Source organism: Procambarus clarkii, chromosome 79, assembly GCF_040958095.1.
Source record: "Procambarus clarkii isolate CNS0578487 chromosome 79, FALCON_Pclarkii_2.0, whole genome shotgun sequence".
Taxonomy (NCBI): Eukaryota; Metazoa; Arthropoda; class Malacostraca; order Decapoda; family Cambaridae; genus Procambarus; species Procambarus clarkii.
The window spans coordinates 6,976,995-6,994,249 of NC_091228.1; the positions used below are offsets into that span (position 1 = coordinate 6,976,995).

The 17,255-nt window shown below is 38.2% G+C and overlaps 2 protein-coding genes across 3 annotated transcripts in view; one reads left to right on the forward strand and one right to left on the reverse strand.

Moving 5' to 3' along the window:
• LOC138357578 (peroxiredoxin-4-like) lies at window positions 1-4,003 on the forward strand. The gene is made up of 4 exons (XM_069314529.1): window positions 1-270; window positions 671-788; window positions 1,610-1,745; window positions 3,865-4,003. Exons 1-3 carry the CDS (start codon window positions 108-110, stop codon window positions 1,650-1,652), a joined length of 324 nt encoding a protein of 107 aa, XP_069170630.1. The 5' UTR covers window positions 1-107; the 3' UTR covers window positions 1,653-1,745; window positions 3,865-4,003.
• Window positions 3,579-17,255, reverse strand: part of LOC138357577 (uncharacterized) — a 24,666-nt gene continuing 10,989 nt past the window's right edge. The window contains exon 5 of one of the 2 annotated variants that reach the window (XM_069314528.1): window positions 3,579-3,743. In XM_069314528.1, the coding sequence (XP_069170629.1) occupies window positions 3,741-3,743 (3 nt within the window). In that variant the 3' untranslated portion in view covers window positions 3,579-3,740. Of the gene's footprint in view, window positions 3,744-3,934; window positions 4,065-17,255 lie in introns of those variants that run through there. The other variant, XM_069314527.1, reaches the window with a different exon arrangement.

Below are 17,255 nucleotides of genomic sequence, written 5' to 3' on the forward strand. Positions count from 1 at the left end.
GATGATCGGGACACATCTCCTTCCACCAATCACAAACGGCCATATACTGTTGTTGTGACGCCCAAGCCACCACCTCTGTACAAGCTGTGGCTCACCTACCCATCCTGATGGCGCTTCTCCAGCTGTGTGCCCTCGTGGGGCTCATGTACATGGGCGTGGGTGTGGCAGGCTTGGCAGACGAGCAGTGCCACACCTTCGCTGGAGGAGCCGTCTACCCTAACACCGAGGGCCGGGCATCTGGGCACAACCTCCAGTGGACCAAAGCCATGAGTGGGTATTTGGCTTTGGTACAAATACTGTATAATAATAAGAGGATTTTAAGTCACAAGAGTCACAATGACGTGGTTGAAGTATGTTGACCAGACCACATACTTGAAAGTGAAGGGACGACGACGTTTCGGTCCGTCCTGGACCATTCTCAAGTCACAATCGACTTCGGAATGGTCCAGGACGGACCGAAACGTCGTCCCTTCACTTATTAGTATGTGATCTGGTCAACATTGGATTTTAATATCATTTGTGTATATTAACATATTTAAATATGTTAATAAAGTCTTGCATATATAATATTTTAAGTTGATGCTGGCAGGAATTGTAAAATTGGTAAAATTACTCGACTCATTGCTCGGAATGATTTTTGTATATCAATCGTTATTTATATTTATTGCAGTAAGCAGGCCTGCACCAGCATGGGAAGGTACTGCTGTAATTGACGGCCAGTTTCAAGAGTTGAAGCTCTCCGATTTCCGTGGCAAATACCTAGTCTTCTTCTTCTACCCATTAGACTTGTGAGTGTCAAGCAGCTGTTACCTGTACTTTTAAGGTTAGATTATGCCTGTGAATTATTTACTGTAGCTACTTTGTATGTTTTCTTACAGGTTCCATATGGCTTTTGGATTTCCATATGGTTCCATATGGCTCATCCCAAGCTCTCCACTGATTTTTTTTGCTCCTGTGGTTTCACCCATTTCTTTTCCTGTTATGTGGGACAATTATTTTTCATTTTCTCTCAATTCTTCTGCATTCTTTGCTTTGCTACTCTACAGTGGGCTGCAAATAGCAACAGCCTGGTGAACCAGGCTCTCACAATTCAAGCCTGGTCCCCGGGCCGGGCTTGGGGAGTAGAAGAACTCCCAGAACCCCATCTAGAAGGTATCCAGCAAGTCTGTCATGCAAACTTGTAGTGTACATGTTGCTGCCACTGGGGTTGATGGTGGTAGTGGTGGCGGTGGCAGCCAGGCAGGAAAATGAACAGTGTGAGCCTACAGTTGGTGGTTACATGTGATACCAAGAAAGTAACTTGAAGGCTTTTTTTAAGTTCATGGACTGCACTTATGTTAATTATTCTAGTGATCTTTATTGTATTCAATAACATCTGAAAGAATGATTAAACCCTGACAGTGGTGCCAGTGCTAGAATGTTGTTGTTCTTAATTGTTTCTTATCCTGGTCCTATGATGGTGAATATTAACTTAAGAGGGCAACTTAATGATGCTTTTTGCGTACTACTTTTTCATGTTTTACTCGTCATTATTGAATTTTTTATTGTTACAATGTTTTTCTTTAATTATCCGTTAAATGTTTGTAACTGCTTTGTTGACTTTTTTCAGTACATTTGTGTGTCCAACTGAGATTTTGGCTTTTAATGATTGAGTGGAAGAGTTTCGGAAGTTAAACACTGAAGTAATAGCCTGTTCAATCGACTCTCACTTCACTTACCTTGCTTGGACTAACACAGCACGTAAGGTATGTTCGGCTAGACAGAGTTGCCTGTACCGAGAATCACTAGAATTTAGACACATATTTAATTGGTTAATTTTTGTTTAGAGCTGAATCAAGTCTAACGGTGTACATTTCTAGTGTAAAATTCATAATTTTTAATTTTAGTTATCCCACCTGTTTGTTACCCAAAGCAAGATCCTACACTCTTTGAATTGGCTCTTTTTGCAGTCAAGGCTATTGGCCCTGTTGGGTCTTGCTGGTATATACTTGAATCTGCCCTGGATGTCAATAAAAAAATTATTTTCATAATCGCTAACCTTTTTTCAGGTACTACTTGACAACACAGAGATTATTAAACAGTGCCTTAGCTAACTACCAAACTGCCATTAGGTCTGTGATGCTGACTGCCACCAGATGGCAGCACCAGCACTATAATAATGCCTATCGACCCACCCCCGCTCATATTTCATCTCGACATACCTAGGCTTCTGATTGTGGGTAGGCAGGGGAAAGGGCGCAAGAAAAGACCAGGTAGCCGAGGCAGGCGATTCAGGCTTAACCTAACTGAAAGGATAAGGTCAGGTGAAGGTTGGGTGCGATTGAGGCTAGTCGAGCCTAGCCTCAGGCTGGACTTGGGGAGTAGAATTCCCGATACCCTCTCCAGATGTGCTCCAAGAAGGAAACCCATAGCTGAAGCAAAACGAACAAATTCGGCTGCAAAAAATTCTGTAAATGCGTAAACTTGGGCCAAGTAATTGGACTATGCCACCATGCACACCAGTAAATTGACTGGGCATATACACTGCACTGCGTAAACTCATTCTGTTGAAGGCAATGTCAAGGAAGGGTGGATATACATTGGTAGTTCCCTAAATCATACCCAAAGACTAAAAATTGTGACTGAATTAAACAATCATTTGATTTGGATGCAGTCTGAATTATGTGGCTTAGTGGTTAAATTGTTTAAAGATGAACAGTCGGTTTATGTGTACAAAAACATTAAATCAATACCTTGATAACAAAATTGATACAAATTAAATAAAATATTATAACTAGGACTGTACCAGTCAATAATATTATTGACTGGTACAGTCTTGTCACACTTTTTATATGGCGAGTTTTCTTTGCGAACAGTTTTTCTTAAATGCAAAATTAGCAAATTTGTAGTCGACAAGATGTTTAGGAGCAGTAACAATTGACCTGAAAGTGCTAATGATCCATGTTATGTGTGATTAAAGACGACACGACTCTGAGCTTCGGTAGTGACACGGGAAAAGATGAAGAAGAGTAAAATCTCACCACAATCTATAAAATTCAGTTCCCTTATGACATGTATTGATAATTTGATGACTTATTCTTCAACAGTTAAAGTCCAGGGGCCAGATTCACGAAGCAGTTATGCAAGCACTTATGAACCTATACATCAATTCTTAATCTTTGGCGGCTTTGGTTAAAATTATTAAACAGTTAATGAACTCGGAAGCACCAGGAGGCTGTTTATAAGAATAACAACAGTTGATTGGCAAGTTTTCATGCTTGTAAACTGTTTAATAAATGTAAGCAAAGCCATCAAAGATTGAAGAAAGATGTACACGTTCGTAAGTACTTGCATAACTGCTTCGTGAATCTGGCTCCAGATGTTGGAAGTTAAAATCAGTACTTTAGCTTGGGCAAAGTGCCGAACATCAAGGTGGTCATTGGAAAAAAATGACAGAGGCTAAAAATATGTACATATTTGTTAAGAGAGGCAAACTTGGATCTTCAGTCAGCGAGGCTTCAGTATCTGGCAGTCAAAACAGTTTACAAAGAATTTGTACAAAATTTTTTGGGGTGAGATTAGATTAAGCTGCTAATTGATTCATTTTAAAAGTTTTAATCAAATTTTAAAATACATACGATATAAAGTCTTTTAGTTCTTATGTGTACATACCTGGAACATACCTGGAGAGGGTTTTGGGAGTTCTTCTACACCCCGAGCGCGGTCTGAGTTCAGGCAGTTCCACTTTTTTTTTTAATTCTTTACTGTAAAGAATATTACATAAACAACATTGGAGTAACTGGACAAATTAACATATACGACACCAGGCATAAATTACCATCCAAATCTACTGAAGTTATCTTGTATGCTCTTGCTAATTGCCAGGATGATAAGCTGATATGCAATATAATGAATGTCAGCAGACACAAGGACTCAAGTATGAGTGGGGTATATGCTGTGGCGTTTGCTGCATCACTTGCAAGTGGTGTAGATCCGGTGAACCTCGTATGATATGCAGAATGAGACAACATCTTCAAGAGAACTTTAAAGGAAAGTGTCTCATCTCATTCCCTGCAGCTCAGACACTGAGAAGAAAACGAATCATCCGGTCATGCTCGATGGAAGTGTACTGCATTTGCAGAAAGCTAAATGATTTGAAGCTGATGGTATGCTGTGACCGTTGCAATATTTGGCACCATGGATCATGTGTAGGTGTTACAGAATGTAATGATGATTCGTGGATTTGTTTCTTGTGCGCTAGCAAGTTGTAAATTATAATTTAAAATACTTAATTAATACATTATTATTATTATTATTATTATTATTATTATTATTATTATTATTATTATAACCTCACCAAATGCTTTGCTGAATCAAATAGTGTTATTACTTTCAATGTGTTACAATAGCATAATTAAGTGCTGCAACTATCAGGCCTTTTATATAGTCGGTATTTGTTATATTCTGTACTCTTTTAATGTTATTTAAATTTCAAATAGAATTAGTTTTTAAAGTATGTATCTTAATAAATTTGAACCTTATATTATTTAACATCAACAAATTAGATTTCGAATATTAAAACCAATTTCAACCAATTAAAGGATTTATCCTTTAATGTTAAAAATTGTTCAAACTGAAATAAATATATAACACTGTACAGTACAGTTGTGTTTAATTATGTTTTGTGATTCCCTTGGAAAAGGTATTTGTGCACCAAGTACTACTAGGTCATTATGAGATATGCTGAATGTTGTCAATATACCATCTGAATACGCCTCACTTTGCGTTAATCATTGAACGTCCTAATGATTAAGGTCCCCAAAAGGACTTAATCAGACCTCAGTGGATATTTTTACTCTCCCTCTCTCTCTCTCTCTCAGAGCATCCCTTTATGTGTTGTATGTGGGTGCTGAAGTTCAGTCTCTTGTCTATGTACCCAAGCAAACCCAAGCAAACTACTGTGGAAATGTGCAGGACAAACATATCAATTGTGACACTAGCTCTCCACATATAGCATTTGCTTAATTTAGAAACTGTACTTGTGGTCGATCTCGAACACATGTTGTTGATGTGACGATGTGTTATGAATTTTGTGGCTAGCTCCTCAAGATTGTAACTTGCTTAGATAAATAAATTGTGTGTTCAGTCCCTGAACCCATTATGTGATAAATTAACTAAACTAAAAACTATAGTATGGCGACGAAACCTGAACTGCATAATGTAAATAGGGATTAACCAGAAAAAGATATAGGTGAAGAATAACACCAGGTAACTGTAAAGCTGCCGCCCAGTTGGGTGGGTGTGGAGCACATGACTGTAAAGCTGCCGCCCAGTTGGGTGGGTGTGGAGCACATGACTGTAAAGCTGCCGCCCAGTTGGGTGGGTGTGGAGCACATGACTGTAAAGCTGCCGCCCAGTTGGGTGGGTGTGGAGCACATGACTGTAAAGCTGCCGCCCAGTTGGGTGGGTGTGCAGCAAGACTAATAACTGTGTGACTCACCATAAATGTAAAGTGCCTTGTATAGTGACTGTTGTGAGCCTCTTGTTGAATCACTTGTGACACAAAAAATTACTGATGTGTGTATTTGTGTGGGTGATTAAATATGTATGTGTATTTATATATGTATACGTATGTATATGTACATGTATGCATAAGTATGTGTACATAAATAATTTTGTAACTAGCGTCAAAAGATTGTTATTTGCTTAGCTAAACGAACTAGAGGGTTCAGTTCCTGAACCGATTATGTGCCTCTGTAATCCTTTACACCACCGCCCACAGGATGGGTATTATGGGGTGCATAATAAAGAAAGAAAATGAATGGACCGAACCCCACAATTCATTTAGCTAAGCAAGATACAATCTTAATGAGCTAGTTACAAAATTCACTATAAGTCGTCAAATCATAAATGGGTTCGAGATGGACCACAAGTAGTGCATTACATAATTTATCAGTATTGTGCAGCCTGTGATCCCCGCCTGGCTGGATACTGATACCTAGGTAGTTCTCATGTGTCCGGACACCGGCGATAAGGTGGTATTATTTATTTAACTTAAGAGATATATATTTTTAAATGTTGTCACATTAACGACTACATCTTCCTTTCTTCTGACATATAGATTTTTAAGATTAATTAAAATATATGGAAACTAATTATACAATTTATTGGCTGGTGTGCAGGGCTTCACACTCTCAGAGCAAGCCATTAAGTAACTATCAAAACGCATATATCTTCGTTTTCACTTCAGTTATATTTATGACAAAGGATTTTAAATGTATCCTATATTTCTACCTTTCTGATGACATAAATACTTTCGTTAATTACAATATCTAGATCAAACTAATATTGATTTTCAAAAGGTTGTATATTTTCCATCAATGTGTAAGTTTGTTACAAATGGAGAGCCAAGAAACCTTCTTTAAAATATGAATATCTTTCCTCACCTAATAAGATCTAATCTCTGAATAAAACGCAAAAAAAAAAACTTGATTGTAACCTATCCACCGCTGCCCATTGGATGGGGGAGAGGGGGTTATGTGTAGGATAAACATATCAATTGTGACACTAGCCCTCCATATATGTCAGTTGCTTAAATTATAAACTGTACTTGTGGTCGGTCTCGAGCCCATTGTTGATGTGACAATGTGCATTGACTTTTGTAACTACCTTATCAAGATTATAACTTGCTTGGCTATATGAATTGTGGGGCTCATTCCCTGAGCCCATTATGTGCCTCTGTAACACTCCACTATCGTCCATAGGATGGGTATGGAGTGTATAATAAATGAACTAAACTAAGCTCTGCCTTTTTGATAACATATACAATTATTAGCTTTATTTGTGAATCTCAATTAATTAAACAATATATCACAGAGCCTGTAGGGTTCGGTGAGATGAGCGAAGAGACATGGGAGATTTTACATAAGTACAGTACATGGTAGTTTAAGTAGCGAACGCATGTCAACGAATAACGAGTATATATAACAAAACCATTGTCCTATGAAGTCGATTTAACTTCCAAACATATATTTTTTAATTAATGTTAAATGTTTTCTGGCTAGTTATGTTAGATTTTATTAAAAATACGTATTCTACTTGTTAACATTATAATTTAAATTTGTGATAATTTGAGCAGAGAAGTGCGACAACTGGATATGCCAACAAACACTTTCCAAACAACGATATATCTTGGATAAGTCGCTCCACAACATTGCTGCTTGGACCATCGACTTCCTTTGATGCTACTTATTTCATAATGAAATTATATTAGTTTGGAGTAAATATATGTTTTCTCATGTTCTGCATTCAGCACCCACATTATAGTGAGTAAATATACCATATTACTTCATTACTTAAATAATGCTAGGAGGGTTTGAGTAGCTTTGGGTATTTAGTGCACAGAATCTCCAATAGATGGGGCGAGAGTCGCCCCATCTCTCTCACCCGAGAGAGAGTCGAAACTTAATTTAAAATTGATATATCTTTGTTCTCGAACATGATATATTTCATTTGGTGCAATTATAATAATGTTCATATATCGGTCTTTCTGGAGGCATATAAGATTTTAGGCTTTATTAGCGTATCTTTGTTAATTATACAATATATCGGCAAGTGCGTAGGCGTCTGCACTCCATGCCCGACAAGCTACTGAGCGCTACTATAAAAACATATGTATCTTCACTTGAGCTATAAATATGTCTATTGTAATGTATTTAAAATGAAGCTCTTATTTCTATCTTGCTTAAGACTTATAAAACATTTGTGTTTATTAACGAATTTACGTGAAATAAACATTGATCTGAGAGAGAGTTGCTCTGTCGTTCAGTCTGTACGGGGTGGGAGCTCCGTAATTTTTAAAATACAATAATCTTCATTAGAAATTTAAATATGTCTATAGTAAAGTGTTTAAAGTGAAGCTTATATGTCTGTCTTTCTTGAGACATATAAAACATATATGTTTACTAACGAATTCACGTGAAATAAACATTGTTCTGAGAGAGAGTTGCTCGGTCGATCGATCTGTCCGGGGTCGGAGCTCGGCTATTATAAAAGTACACGTATCTTCGGTTTAAATTTAAATATGCCCATGGTAAGGTATTTAGAATGAAGCTTATATTTCTATCTTTCTTGTGACATATAAAACTTTTACGTTTATTAAGGAATCTGCGTGAAATAGGCATGGTTCTGAGATGAATGCTGCGGTTTTCGAGCTCGACGCGCGGCAATGGACGCCATATACACATCCAGTGGGTGTTATTGGACCCCATACCCATTTTATGGGTGGTTGGAGCCCCATACCCATTCTATGGGTGGTTGGAGCCCCATACCCATCCTGTGGGTTGTAGTGGACGCCATACTCATCCTGTGGGTGGTATTGGACCCCATACCCTTCCTGTGGGTGGATGTGATCCCCATACTCATCCTCTGGGTGGATGTGACCCTCATACCCATTCTGTGGGTGGTATTGCACCCCTTACTCACCTAACAGGTGGTAGTGGACAATATACCGATCTTGTAGTTGGTATAGTAGACACAATACCATCCTGTTTAGAGTAGTTTACCCCATAGACATTCCAATGAACCATCGTTTTCTGTTAGCGTTCCTACAAAACATCCTTTAAAGATTTGTAAAGCACCAACTATGGTATATAATATTGATTGGTGAAGGACTGTTATTCTATGTAATAATTTTTAGTGCTTATTATAATTTACTAAGAACAACTAATATTTCTCAAAACAAAACTACGAACCTTCAATAGGAAGTAGCTGATCTATAATATTCTAAGAGCATGGACAATAGTAGGTAAATTTCACAACCCATGTGGGACCTGAAAAGTACAATTTTCCTTATAATTGAACCAATCACGACTATTCTGCTATCTAGGTTGACGGACGGGTACTGTGAGACGCAAGTTGGTACGTGAGGAAGAGTTTGGGCCTTGGAAAAAAAAGTAACTGGGAATATATCACATATTTACTAATTCATATTCAACATATTGACTTTAAGCATTAAGTCATATATGTGCTGTCTTGTGTGAGAACGGGTTGCCAACCCGTTCTCACACAATGGACTCACACGTCTGCACTCCATGCCCGACAAGCTACTGAGCGCTACTATAAAAACATATGTATCTTCACTTGAGCTATAAATATGTCTATTGTAATGTATTTAAAATGAAGCTCTTATTTCTATCTTGCTTAAGACTTATAAAACATTTGTGTTTATTAACGAATTTACGTGAAATAAACATTGATCTGAGAGAGAGTTGCTCTGTCGTTCAGTCTGTACGGGGTGGGAGCTCCGTAATTTTTAAAATACAATAATCTTCATTAGAAATTTAAATATGTCTATAGTAAAGTGTTTAAAGTGAAGCTTATATGTCTGTCTTTCTTGAGACATATAAAACATATATGTTTACTAACGAATTCACGTGAAATAAACATTGTTCTGAGAGAGAGTTGCTCGGTCGATCGATCTGTCCGGGGTCGGAGCTCGGCTATTATAAAAGTACACGTATCTTCGGTTTAAATTTAAATATGCCCATGGTAAGGTATTTAGAATGAAGCTTATATTTCTATCTTTCTTGTGACATATAAAACTTTTACGTTTATTAAGGAATCTGCGTGAAATAGGCATGGTTCTGAGATGAATGCTGCGGTTTTCGAGCTCGACGCGCGGCAATGGACGCCATATACACATCCAGTGGGTGTTATTGGACCCCATACCCATTTTATGGGTGGTTGGAGCCCCATACCCATTCTATGGGTGGTTGGAGCCCCATACCCATCCTGTGGGTTGTAGTGGACGCCATACTCATCCTGTGGGTGGTATTGGACCCCATACCCTTCCTGTGGGTGGATGTGATCCCCATACTCATCCTCTGGGTGGATGTGACCCTCATACCCATTCTGTGGGTGGTATTGCACCCCTTACTCACCTAACAGGTGGTAGTGGACAATATACCGATCCTGTAGTTGGTATAGTAGACACAATACCATCCTGTTTAGAGTAGTTTACCCCATAGACATTCCAATGAACCATCGTTTTCTGTTAGCGTTCCTACAAAACATCCTTTAAAGATTTGTAAAGCACCAACTATGGTATATAATATTGATTGGTGAAGGACTGTTATTCTATGTAATAATTTTTAGTGCTTATTATAATTTACTAAGAACAACTAATATTTCTCAAAACAAAACTACGAACCTTCAATAGGAAGTAGCTGATCTATAATATTCTAAGAGCATGGACAATAGTAGGTAAATTTCACAACCCATGTGGGACCTGAAAAGTACAATTTTCCTTATAATTGAACCAATCACGACTATTCTGCTATCTAGGTTGACGGACGGGTACTGTGAGACGCAAGTTGGTACGTGAGGAAGAGTTTGGGCCTTGGAAAAAAAAGTAACTGGGAATATATCACATATTTACTAATTCATATTCAACATATTGACTTTAAGCATTAAGTCATATATGTGCTGTCTTGTGTGAGAACGGGTTGCCAACCCGTTCTCACACAATGGACTCACACGTCTGCACTCCATGCCCGACAAGCTACTGAGCGCTACTATAAAAACATATGTATCTTCACTTGAGCTATAAATATGTCTATTGTAATGTATTTAAAATGAAGCTCTTATTTCTATCTTGCTTAAGACTTATAAAACATTTGTGTTTATTAACGAATTTACGTGAAATAAACATTGATCTGAGAGAGAGTTGCTCTGTCGTTCAGTCTGTACGGGGTGGGAGCTCCGTAATTTTTAAAATACAATAATCTTCATTAGAAATTTAAATATGTCTATAGTAAAGTGTTTAAAGTGAAGCTTATATGTCTGTCTTTCTTGAGACATATAAAACATATATGTTTACTAACGAATTCACGTGAAATAAACATTGTTCTGAGAGAGAGTTGCTCGGTCGATCGATCTGTCCGGGGTCGGAGCTCGGCTATTATAAAAGTACACGTATCTTCGGTTTAAATTTAAATATGCCCATGGTAAGGTATTTAGAATGAAGCTTATATTTCTATCTTTCTTGTGACATATAAAACTTTTACGTTTATTAAGGAATCTGCGTGAAATAGGCATGGTTCTGAGATGAATGCTGCGGTTTTCGAGCTCGACGCGCGGCAATGGACGCCATATACACATCCAGTGGGTGTTATTGGACCCCATACCCATTTTATGGGTGGTTGGAGCCCCATACCCATTCTATGGGTGGTTGGAGCCCCATACCCATCCTGTGGGTTGTAGTGGACGCCATACTCATCCTGTGGGTGGTATTGGACCCCATACCCTTCCTGTGGGTGGATGTGATCCCCATACTCATCCTCTGGGTGGATGTGACCCTCATACCCATTCTGTGGGTGGTATTGCAGCCCTTACTCACCTAACAGGTGGTAGTGGACAATATACCGATCCTGTAGTTGGTATAGTAGACACAATACCATCCTGTTTAGAGTAGTTTACCCCATAGACATTCCAATGAACCATCGTTTTCTGTTAGCGTTCCTACAAAACATCCTTTAAAGATTTGTAAAGCACCAACTATGGTATATAATATTGATTGGTGAAGGACTGTTATTCTATGTAATAATTTTTAGTGCTTATTATAATTTACTAAGAACAACTAATATTTCTCAAAACAAAACTACGAACCTTCAATAGGAAGTAGCTGATCTATAATATTCTAAGAGCATGGACAATAGTAGGTAAATTTCACAACCCATGTGGGACCTGAAAAGTACAATTTTCCTTATAATTGAACCAATCACGACTATTCTGCTATCTAGGTTGACGGACGGGTACTGTGAGACGCAAGTTGGTACGTGAGGAAGAGTTTGGGCCTTGGAAAAAAAAGTAACTGGGAATATATCACATATTTACTAATTCATATTCAACATATTGACTTTAAGCATTAAGTCATATATGTGCTGTCTTGTGTGAGAACGGGTTGCCAACCCGTTCTCACACAATGGACTCACACGTCTGCACTCCATGCCCGACAAGCTACTGAGCGCTACTATAAAAACATATGTATCTTCACTTGAGCTATAAATATGTCTATTGTAATGTATTTAAAATGAAGCTCTTATTTCTATCTTGCTTAAGACTTATAAAACATTTGTGTTTATTAACGAATTTACGTGAAATAAACATTGATCTGAGAGAGAGTGGCTCTGTCGTTCAGTCTGTACGGGGTGGGAGCTCCGTAATTTTTAAAATACAATAATCTTCATTAGAAATTTAAATATGTCTATAGTAAAGTGTTTAAAGTGAAGCTTATATGTCTGTCTTTCTTGAGACATATAAAACATATATGTTTACTAACGAATTCACGTGAAATAAACATTGTTCTGAGAGAGAGTTCGGTCGATCGATCTGTCCGGGGTCGGAGCTCGGCTATTATAAAAGTACACGTATCTTCGGTTTAAATTTAAATATGCCCATGGTAAGGTATTTAGAATGAAGCTTATATTTCTATCTTTCTTGTGACATATAAAACTTTTACGTTTATTAAGGAATCTGCGTGAAATAGGCATGGTTCTGAGATGAATGCTGCGGTTTTCGAGCTCGACGCGCGGCAATGGACGCCATATACACATCCAGTGGGTGTTATTGGACCCCATACCCATTTTATGGGTGGTTGGAGCCCCATACCCATTCTATGGGTGGTTGGAGCCCCATACCCATCCTGTGGGTTGTAGTGGACGCCATACTCATCCTGTGGGTGGTACTGGACCCCATACCCTTCCTGTGGGTGGATGTGATCCCCATACTCATCCTCTGGGTGGATGTGACCCTCATACCCATTCTGTGGGTGGTATTGCAGCCCTTACTCACCTAACAGGTGGTAGTGGACAATATACCGATCCTGTAGTTGGTATAGTAGACACAATACCATCCTGTTTAGAGTAGTTTACCCCATAGACATTCCAATGAACCATCGTTTTCTGTTAGCGTTCCTACAAAACATCCTTTAAAGATTTGTAAAGCACCAACTATGGTATATAATATTGATTGGTGAAGGACTGTTATTCTATGTAATAATTTTTAGTGCTTATTATAATTTACTAAGAACAACTAATATTTCTCAAAACAAAACTACGAACCTTCAATAGGAAGTAGCTGATCTATAATATTCTAAGAGCATGGACAATAGTAGGTAAATTTCACAACCCATGTGGGACCTGAAAAGTACAATTTTCCTTATAATTGAACCAATCACGACTATTCTGCTATCTAGGTTGACGGACGGGTACTGTGAGACGCAAGTTGGTACGTGAGGAAGAGTTTGGGCCTTGGAAAAAAAAGTAACTGGGAATATATCACATATTTACTAATTCATATTCAACATATTGACTTTAAGCATTAAGTCATATATGTGCTGTCTTGTGTGAGAACGGGTTGCCAACCCGTTCTCACACAATGGACTCACACGTCTGCACTCCATGCCCGACAAGCTACTGAGCGCTACTATAAAAACATATGTATCTTCACTTGAGCTATAAATATGTCTATTGTAATGTATTTAAAATGAAGCTCTTATTTCTATCTTGCTTAAGACTTATAAAACATTTGTGTTTATTAACGAATTTACGTGAAATAAACATTGATCTGAGAGAGAGTTGCTCTGTCGTTCAGTCTGTACGGGGTGGGAGCTCCGTAATTTTTAAAATACAATAATCTTCATTAGAAATTTAAATATGTCTATAGTAAAGTGTTTAAAGTGAAGCTTATATGTCTGTCTTTCTTGAGACATATAAAACATATATGTTTACTAACGAATTCACGTGAAATAAACATTGTTCTGAGAGAGAGTTGCTCGGTCGATCGATCTGTCCGGGGTCGGAGCTCGGCTATTATAAAAGTACACGTATCTTCGGTTTAAATTTAAATATGCCCATGGTAAGGTATTTAGAATGAAGCTTATATTTCTATCTTTCTTGTGACATATAAAACTTTTACGTTTATTAAGGAATCTGCGTGAAATAGGCATGGTTCTGAGATGAATGCTGCGGTTTTCGAGCTCGACGCGCGGCAATGGACGCCATATACACATCCAGTGGGTGTTATTGGACCCCATACCCATTTTATGGGTGGTTGGAGCCCCATACCCATTCTATGGGTGGTTGGAGCCCCATACCCATCCTGTGGGTTGTAGTGGACGCCATACTCATCCTGTGGGTGGTATTGGACCCCATACCCTTCCTGTGGGTGGATGTGATCCCCATACTCATCCTCTGGGTGGATGTGACCCTCATACCCATTCTGTGGGTGGTATTGCACCCCTTACTCACCTAACAGGTGGTAGTGGACAATATACCGATCCTGTAGTTGGTATAGTAGACACAATACCATCCTGTTTAGAGTAGTTTACCCCATAGACATTCCAATGAACCATCGTTTTCTGTTAGCGTTCCTACAAAACATCCTTTAAAGATTTGTAAAGCACCAACTATGGTATATAATATTGATTGGTGAAGGACTGTTATTCTATGTAATAATTTTTAGTGCTTATTATAATTTACTAAGAACAACTAATATTTCTCAAAACAAAACTACGAACCTTCAATAGGAAGTAGCTGATCTATAATATTCTAAGAGCATGGACAATAGTAGGTAAATTTCACAACCCATGTGGGACCTGAAAAGTACAATTTTCCTTATAATTGAACCAATCACGACTATTCTGCTATCTAGGTTGACGGACGGGTACTGTGAGACGCAAGTTGGTACGTGAGGAAGAGTTTGGGCCTTGGAAAAAAAAGTAACTGGGAATATATCACATATTTACTAATTCATATTCAACATATTGACTTTAAGCATTAAGTCATATATGTGCTGTCTTGTGTGAGAACGGGTTGCCAACCCGTTCTCACACAATGGACTCACACGTCTGCACTCCATGCCCGACAAGCTACTGAGCGCTACTATAAAAACATATGTATCTTCACTTGAGCTATAAATATGTCTATTGTAATGTATTTAAAATGAAGCTCTTATTTCTATCTTGCTTAAGACTTATAAAACATTTGTGTTTATTAACGAATTTACGTGAAATAAACATTGATCTGAGAGAGAGTTGCTCTGTCGTTCAGTCTGTACGGGGTGGGAGCTCCGTAATTTTTAAAATACAATAATCTTCATTAGAAATTTAAATATGTCTATAGTAAAGTGTTTAAAGTGAAGCTTATATGTCTGTCTTTCTTGAGACATATAAAACATATATGTTTACTAACGAATTCACGTGAAATAAACATTGTTCTGAGAGAGAGTTGCTCGGTCGATCGATCTGTCCGGGGTCGGAGCTCGGCTATTATAAAAGTACACGTATCTTCGGTTTAAATTTAAATATGCCCATGGTAAGGTATTTAGAATGAAGCTTATATTTCTATCTTTCTTGTGACATATAAAACTTTTACGTTTATTAAGGAATCTGCGTGAAATAGGCATGGTTCTGAGATGAATGCTGCGGTTTTCGAGCTCGACGCGCGGCAATGGACGCCATATACACATCCAGTGGGTGTTATTGGACCCCATACCCATTTTATGGGTGGTTGGAGCCCCATACCCATTCTATGGGTGGTTGGAGCCCCATACCCATCCTGTGGGTTGTAGTGGACGCCATACTCATCCTGTGGGTGGTATTGGACCCCATACCCTTCCTGTGGGTGGATGTGATCCCCATACTCATCCTCTGGGTGGATGTGACCCTCATACCCATTCTGTGGGTGGTATTGCACCCCTTACTCACCTAACAGGTGGTAGTGGACAATATACCGATCCTGTAGTTGGTATAGTAGACACAATACCATCCTGTTTAGAGTAGTTTACCCCATAGACATTCCAATGAACCATCGTTTTCTGTTACCGTTCCTACAAAACATCCTTTAAAGATTTGTAAAGCACCAACTATGGTATATAATATTGATTGGTGAAGGACTGTTATTCTATGTAATAATTTTTAGTGCTTATTATAATTTACTAAGAACAACTAATATTTCTCAAAACAAAACTACGAACCTTCAATAGGAAGTAGCTGATCTATAATATTCTAAGAGCATGGACAATAGTAGGTAAATTTCACAACCCATGTGGGACCTGAAAAGTACAATTTTCCTTATAATTGAACCAATCACGACTATTCTGCTATCTAGGTTGACGGACGGGTACTGTGAGACGCAAGTTGGTACGTGAGGAAGAGTTTGGGCCTTGGAAAAAAAAGTAACTGGGAATATATCACATATTTACTAATTCATATTCAACATATTGACTTTAAGCATTAAGTCATATATGTGCTGTCTTGTGTGAGAACGGGTTGCCAACCCGTTCTCACACAATGGACTCACACGTCTGCACTCCATGCCCGACAAGCTACTGAGCGCTACTATAAAAACATATGTATCTTCACTTGAGCTATAAATATGTCTATTGTAATGTATTTAAAATGAAGCTCTTATTTCTATCTTGCTTAAGACTTATAAAACATTTGTGTTTATTAACGAATTTACGTGAAATAAACATTGATCTGAGAGAGAGTTGCTCTGTCGTTCAGTCTGTACGGGGTGGGAGCTCCGTAATTTTTAAAATACAATAATCTTCATTAGAAATTTAAATATGTCTATAGTAAAGTGTTTAAAGTGAAGCTTATATGTCTGTCTTTCTTGAGACATATAAAACATATATGTTTACTAACGAATTCACGTGAAATAAACATTGTTCTGAGAGAGAGTTGCTCGGTCGATCGATCTGTCCGGGGTCGGAGCTCGGCTATTATAAAAGTACACGTATCTTCGGTTTAAATTTAAATATGCCCATGGTAAGGTATTTAGAATGAAGCTTATATTTCTATCTTTCTTGTGACATATAAAACTTTTACGTTTATTAAGGAATCTGCGTGAAATAGGCATGGTTCTGAGATGAATGCTGCGGTTTTCGAGCTCGACGCGCGGCAATGGACGCCATATACACATCCAGTGGGTGTTATTGGACCCCATACCCATTTTATGGGTGGTTGGAGCCCCATACCCATTCTATGGGTGGTTGGAGCCCCATACCCATCCTGTGGGTTGTAGTGGACGCCATACTCATCCTGTGGGATGAGTATGGGATGAGTATGGATGAGTATGGGATGTGTTTACATCATATATATAATATTAATTGGTGAAGGACTGTTATTCTATGTAATAATTTTTAGTGCTTATTATAATTTACTAAGAACAACTAATATTTCTCAAAACAAAACTACGAACCTTCAATAGGAA